Below are 7870 nucleotides of genomic sequence, written 5' to 3'. Positions count from 1 at the left end.
TTAAAAAATTAAAATATGTTTACATCTTAATATTTTATAACTTTAAGGGTTTACAATTTAAAACAAGGATTCTCATAAAAAGTTCATACTCTATAAACAAAAAATATGAAACCTAATTATTTTTTTACGGATATTTTAAAATAAAATTTGGACGAATTCACATTTTGAAACCGATGATAACCATTTTAGATATTTAATTGTAATTTAAAAATTGCGTTCGTGAGAATATGATACTTTTAGAGTAAATTATTAAATTTTATACACACAATGACATTTTCAAATGTAATTTTTTTTGGCAAAAATAAATTTAACCTACTGTTGTACTAATATCAAACAGTAAAACAAATTACTTTAATCACAATAAAATTATCAAAATACTTAGTTATATTATAGACTCAGAATCGCTCAGGGTCTTCGCTAAGAATCGTTTTTTGTACACAATGATTTTATCATTGTATTCAAATTTAACCCAATCCATTACAGTGACCCACTTGCAACCAGCTACTTGTACGGAGCGACACCAACTTATCCGTTTTTAGATTCTGAGCGGAGCGATAAATGTATTGATTTTACAATGTGTGTTTTTTTTTCTTTTTTTTTTGTGTCTGTTTACACGAGTAGTCGAAATAATGCTTCGATTTTCAACTTCAGTATCTTGTTCGATGGGAAAGTAAATACTGTTGATGCATGGGGAGGTCAATATTCCCAGTAATTTTCAAAAGCACCGTGAAAAACAAAAAAAAAATTTAGGAAAAACTTGAATTTTTACGCAAAATCAATTTTTCAAAACATTGATTTTGGTTTTTGGTGTAACTCTAAAACATATGAACGCATATACATGAAATTTTCACTAGTCGTTTATATTTGCATTTTCTATACACGAAAACATTTTCAAAATATTTTTATTTGTTTTGAACTGTATACGGACATTTTCAGTTTCCATTTTTTTTAGTTTTTTTTTCTCTAAATATCAATAAAATATTATTTGTTGGTTCAAAAAGCTTGAAAATTTAATAGAAGGCTCCTAGTATCATGTTTCAAAGGCATATGAAAAAAAATTAAAAATCTATAGTCATAATTTTTTTTGATAAGCATTTATGGTTCAAATATTGACAAAATACGTAAAAATTACGAAAATTTGCAAATTATTTTGAGTTAGAAATTCATAAAAATTTTCTTTTTAAATCTAAGATGTTAAAATTTTAATACAAGATTCCTCATAAGTTCTTCTTATACAATGATAAATTATATTATAATTGAATTCAAATTGAACACCATCCATTACAGTGACCCACTTGTAACCTACTGTACAGCAGAACGACATCCACTTACCCACCTTTTTTTCTTGTATTTGTACTTGGGTAGTATACATAAAAAAAAATTATTGGTTACTAAATTGTATATCAGGGTTGGCGGGTGGGTAGTTAAATTCAAAATTTGATACACCTTTATTTTGTTTGATAGCCGCCACTGCTAGATGCCAATTTCTATCAATTGATCCAGTTTTTGTAATCCAATGACAAATGTAGCTGCTTATTGTTTTTAATGTTACAGATTTTCAACAATCATATTTAAAAATAAAAAAGGGGAAAGTAGATAACCGCTTTCTTGCACAAGTAACTGCTATGTATGTATTAAATTTGAATTTAATGATAAATCATTGCATGTGGAAAAGTTCTTAGCGAAGGCAGTCAGTCAATCTATATTATACTATAAGATGTATATATTTGATGATATAATTATTATATCCATATTGCAACTATTAAAGTAATTTATTTTACAATTAGTAACTGTATTTTGACAGAAAGATTGCATTTAAGACTTTTAAAAGAACACAAATACGTAACACATGCATTTGTTGGCTCCGTCTTACAAGTTTACGTACCTACCTATTAGTTTTACGTATTAAGTTTACCTACGTCTTAGAAAATTAACACTCAGCAGATCATGGTTAGCATCGTTTAAATTAGAGTGAATGGATCTATTATGAAACTTGATGATAAGAACATTATCTGTTTGTATGTAGGTTTTTTACAATAATTCAGTTTTTAAATGAGTTATGAGCATTTTTAATTTAGGTACGCTATATTATATACACACAACTTGCATAAAAAATGCATCATAAATGATATAAAATTATTGTAGTTACCTATACGAAATAAACGATTCTGAGCAAAGGGTGTCTATCGTCTTTTTGTCTATATAAAAAAAATATTTTTTAATTACAAAAAAATAACTATAACAGTAATACATTGTTTAAGTATTATATATTATGTCGTAGGCAAATAGTCAAAAAGTTTAATTTTTATACAATTTCAGAATCCGCCTACACATTTAGTTAAATGACTAGGCATTTAACTAAATGCCTATTTCAAGTCAGACAAATAATAAAAATGAAACATTTTCTATTATTTTAAACATTTAACTATATTATCTATAAATTATTTATTGCTATTTTATATATAAAAAAATTGTATTTAATTTTTTTTTTTTTTTATAATAGGTCACTGATCAATAATCACTACATTTCAGAAATTTTGAATAATAAATATTTATTTTTTAAGTCACGCTTAAAGACAGTTTAAAACCATTAGACATCCTGTATAATATATTTAACAATTTTTTGAGGCAGTAATAAAATTAAAATACAATAATTATTCAGTCCTCATAATTACAATTCATATTTTAAACCCTGACAGAAAAGGAATTGCAATTGAGATACAAGCTGAAGCTCAAGTCTACCTATACGTAATAGTTGTAATACAAATATATTTTTTTCATTTAAAAGTTATACTTAAATCAATTTAAATTTATTTTTTTGTATCTTCAATTTGTTTTTATGGTATATTACTTTGGCAGATGACATAGTTTCAGATTCTGATTTCGAAGCCTCTAGAAGATTTGAACAGATATGGGGTTCTGGCACCACTGAAGTGTCCTTATGTTTCACTACAATAATTTAATTAATTAATAAATGTACATGGTTATGTAGATATAATATGAACCTGTTTGTAACTTCTCCAATTCGATTATTTTCTTTTTAAGTCCTACGATTTCTTGTCTCGTCTTAAACATAGTAATAGCATTATTTTCTTCTTGAACTAGTTGGAATAACATATTAACTTTTGCTTGATAATCTTTTTTTAACACCATGAATTTTTTTTCGATTGACAAATGAAATTCTTGATAATTATTAGTTAAAGACACAATATTATGCCTTTGTATATCATTTATTGCCTGTATGTTATTAAATTTATAATTATTAAAAAGAAAAACTTGCTACATTTTATAATAAAAAAATATCCATTTGTTGATATATAATATACTCACATCAAGCTTAGATATTATTTCATCATTTTCTCGTCCAGATTCTTTTAAATCAACAACTTTGATAAAATAATGTACCAACAATTTCTTTACTTCATCTATATTTAAAGTTGACAGACACTTCAAAAAAATTTTTGTTTCATTTGAATTCTGTAATAATTCCATGCATAATAATATATAGTTTTTTTTTAAATACCTAAATGCAATATTATAATGCATTATTATGTTATTATTACCGTATGAATAAAATGTAATAAATTTGTATTATTATTGCACATATTATTTTTTAATTCAATTAAATAATCTATGGAATCAATTGCTTCATTGTTTTCTAAATATTTTCGAATATCTTCTTTAAATAAATTATTTTCCTTGAAAACAAAAGTGTAATCAGAATTACAATCATTTAAGAGCACGTCACACTGCATGTGTTATCTCTGTCCTACAAATATACAACATACCTAAAACTGTTTTGTGAGGGACAACTTTACTCCGTCTGTATTAATAATAGAATTACCAATATTCGATAATTTCTTAGGTAAGAACTTTATCAGTGTTGTTTTTTTTTTATAGTACTTTAGTCCAACCAATAATTTTTAATAACTAAATAAAAAAACAAAAAACCTAATATTTTCATACTGATAACTTTAAATGTACTTATGTTATCCAAATAATAAAAACACTACGATATAGATGAAGTTCTTCCCTGTGCGTTGTGGAACTTTGGTAATTCTACTATAAATACAAAGGGAGTAAAGTTGTACCCTCAAAATAGCTTTTGCTATTTCGTACATTTGTAAGATGGAGACAACACGTGCAGGTGTGACATCCTCTTAAGCTTATAAACTGGTGTTTATGCAAAAAAAAATGTATACAAGAAAGATTTAACTTAAAATTGTTTTAAAAAAACCAATCATTTATAATACCTGAATATTAATTAACATCAAGATTATTTTTTAATGTAGTTATGAAGAAACTCTTTTTTTTATGTTTATAAAATGAATAAACTTTAAATCTTATTGAATAAAAACCTTTTGATACTTGGGATTGAACATTCCTCTAGGACGTGAACTTAAAATTTCATTTCTCATATTTTGCAAATCCAAAAATTCTTTTTTTAGATTATCATTCTCAATTAAATTTGATGATGTATGTACTCTACTTTTTTCTACGCTTGATAAAACCTGAAAATTTTTTTTATTAATTGCATTCACAACAAATTCAAGTTTTTTTTACTTACCTCCAAATTAGATAAATTAGTTTTTAATTGTTTAATTCGCTTTTCATTTTGTATTAATAATAATGAAACTTCTTGTTTATTTTTTATTTGGTTATTTAATTGGTCATAAAATGTTTTTAAGCGATCATTAGAAGTTTGTAAAGCTATTTGATATTGTAGTAATCTAAATTATAATATTCATTAGTATTAAGACAAATTTATAATGTATATGTAAATACTTCTCTTTACTATCACTGGCAATTTTTATAATATCATCCATTTTTTTAATTTTATCTTCATATCGTAATATTCTATTATTGGTTTGCTCCCCGTAATCCTTATCTTTACTAGTTCCATTACCATAATTAGTTTTTGTCATTTTATTTGATTTGTTTAACTGACTTAAAATTTTTTTATATTTTTTGTTTATTCTATTGTATTCTTTTTGAATTTTTTCTTTTGCATTACATCTGATTTCTGCATAGCTGGCAAATTCAATGATGAAATTTTTCTAAAATAATTTAAATTTCAATGATTCATAGAATATATTATAAAATTTAATAGTTTATAATATGATAAAAACGATGGCATAATTACCTTAATTGATATAATGTCTTCTAAATGTTTAATATTAATTTTTAATCCATCCTCATTAATGGAAATTAAACTCAATTCTTTTCTTTTTAAATTTACTTCTGTTGTTAAAGTTTTCAATTCTTCTCGGAGTTTTGTAACATTATCTAAACTATTGTTACTACTAATACAATCTAGTATAATATGTTGACTTTGATCAAATTCAGAATCTAAAAAGTATAATAAATCAATTAAAATTTACCTAACAAATAATAATTAACCTTTTGACAAGTTATGATGTTTAAACACGTTTTTAAAAATGTTAGCATGGTTAGCATTATTATTTACAGTGTACACTCGGAAACTCAAAAATTCATGGGGAAAAAAAATTTGACTAACTAAAAATGTTGAATTATCAAAATTTTAATGTGTTATTGTTATTTGAAGGGGAAATTTATTTGTTTGAGACGTCGAGAATTTTGAGTTATCAAGGTTCGAATTACCAAGAATCGACTGTATTATAATAAAGTTTTTACCAATAATGTTTCTCTTAATTTTACAGGGTATATCCTCAATTGTATCTTATAAATCTATGTAATTACTATATTATACACTTTTTAAGACATATTTATACGTCATTGTTAACAATATGATGATAAAAATAAGTAATAAATATACGTCATAACTCAAACATTTATAATTCTTTTTTTATATTCCATGTATTTGGCCATCCCTCTGAGCCGGTTACTGTGATGACTAACTGATTTCTACTGTACCTATTATAATAGTAGTTTGTGTAGAGAATAGGGTAGAGAGGACTTATATTTGCATATTTTAATTATTGAATAATTTAATCAATAAAATATAGTAAAACTGTGGCCTATTATTATGCCTAGTGTTGTAATATTTTTTTTGTCTATAGTGTTTGCCATACAGGCTGCTAAGTATTAGTTTTACCAGGGTTATCTGAAATCCCAATCTATCCCTGTACATGTATAATTAATAATCCTTTTGTTCTTCTCTATATTAATGTCGGGTCGCATGAAAAATATTTTAATACAAATTAATGGACCAATTATGGGCCACTAAATCATGTTTAAGGGATCATTAGCTCACTATTGATTGGTTAAATGTTTAGTGATTGTTCATAAGAAAGAAAAATAAATAGGTTAGGTTATACAGATGATGTTCAAATTAAACTTACAATTATTTACAATGAACAAAATAATAGGTTTACAATTGCTATTACTGAATAATTTCAACATGTACGTAGGTATATATAATATATACTATTACTTAATTATTATTCAATTAGGTATTATCCAATTATTATAATTATTACATAGGTATATTATTATTATTGTTCTATTCAAATAATTTTCATAAATTATAATAAACATGTAAACAATATAGAAAAGTATTAATTATGTGTCTTAAGGTGTAAGACAATTTAGTAAATTGTGAATATTATTATTAATGTAGATAGTAATAGGTACCTACTTCAAATGTTTTTTTTTTAATTCATAAAGATTTTTATTTTACCGAAGTACCTAGTGAAGTAAGTAACTTAACCAAATAAAGATTTTATGTAATACTCACGGTCAACATTATGATTGAGTTCATCAGGTAACTGAGTAATACTTGTTCTGATGACATAGTCAAACCGAAAATTGATGTACTTGTTGTAAGTGTTAAACACACTTATTAACTTTTGATCAAATTTAATTTCATTTATTACACTGTCAATGTCCAGACCCTTTTTTTTCACTCTACCAAATGGATTGCGAATTGGTAAAGGTTTTAGGTTTTTGGTAAGTAGGTCTGACGTTGAATTCATTGCGAAATCCTTAAGATCCAATATAAGTTGGTAAAAAAAATTGTACGTAATAAAAATGGTAATAGTAGTAGTTAGAGCCTAGATAATAAAGGCTCTCTAGAAGTAGTAATTTGAGTAGTAGTAGTAGTAGTAGTAGTAACTAATAACAGTAGTGACACAGACGTCATAAAGTGAATTCATAAAATTATAAACACGTTAATAATAACAAATAATTAATAATGTTGTGTAAGAAATTAGAAAATATCGTACAATCGTAAATGCTTATCAAGGTGACTGTCCGTTATCGCTAGCATCACGCAGAAACGTCCGTTATCCCGCGACCAGCATTCGCAACGGTTCCACCTTCCGGTTACGTTTGTCGGCGCCGGCGCGCAAAATTAATGCGCATAATGTAAATTCTATAGATATAGTATAATCAAATGTCACAAATTGCGACGATCGCTATTGAGCCGAATTTTGTCCGTTGGCGACTGTGGAAAAATCTACACGCGTTTACAAACAACACTGTAATCGCGTTTTTTTCTTACAATCGATCCCGTAAAATATATCATAATTTATAGGTGTGAGGTGTCTGCGGTTTGCCGCCTGCGGTCTGCCATCTGCCGCCCGCGGACTACCGCCTGCGGGTCGGGGATCACCCATGCGGCCATGCGGGATAGGTACTTCACACGTGCGGTATGTCTAGACTCTACACCAGGGGTGACCAAACCTGCACACAACGGATATACGTATGCCGTATGGTAATAATAATGTTCATTGTTGCGAGTTACGAGTTAACGACCAAGAAAAGTGAAATAACAATGCGACAATGCTCAAATCTACCCCAGATCATCTAAAAAAAAACATGTACTTTCCATATATGGCATTTATAAGCCAGTGCTTGGGTAAGTTGACCATTTTTATAAACTAATTTA

General features: G+C 26.6%; 1 protein-coding gene across 1 annotated transcript; it reads right to left on the bottom strand.

The window, feature by feature from the left end:
* Positions 1–2148: 2148 nt before the first annotated feature.
* Positions 2149–7554, bottom strand: LOC132936015 (kinesin-like protein KIF27). The gene is made up of 9 exons (XM_061002674.1): positions 6719–7554; positions 5144–5349; positions 4786–5057; positions 4568–4730; positions 4359–4511; positions 3564–3698; positions 3331–3477; positions 3006–3237; positions 2149–2949 (listed from the first exon to the last, which is right to left on the bottom strand). Exons 1-9 carry the CDS (start codon positions 6954–6956, stop codon positions 2795–2797), a joined length of 1701 nt encoding a protein of 566 aa, XP_060858657.1. The 5' UTR covers positions 6957–7554; the 3' UTR covers positions 2149–2794.
* Between the last annotated feature and the right edge of the window lie 316 nt (positions 7555–7870).

Source organism: Metopolophium dirhodum, chromosome 1 (genome assembly GCF_019925205.1).
Source record: "Metopolophium dirhodum isolate CAU chromosome 1, ASM1992520v1, whole genome shotgun sequence".
NCBI lineage: Eukaryota > Metazoa > Arthropoda > Insecta > Hemiptera > Aphididae > Metopolophium > Metopolophium dirhodum.
Note: the sequence above shows the minus strand (reverse complement) of the source record. Positions and strands in the feature narration are given on the sequence as shown.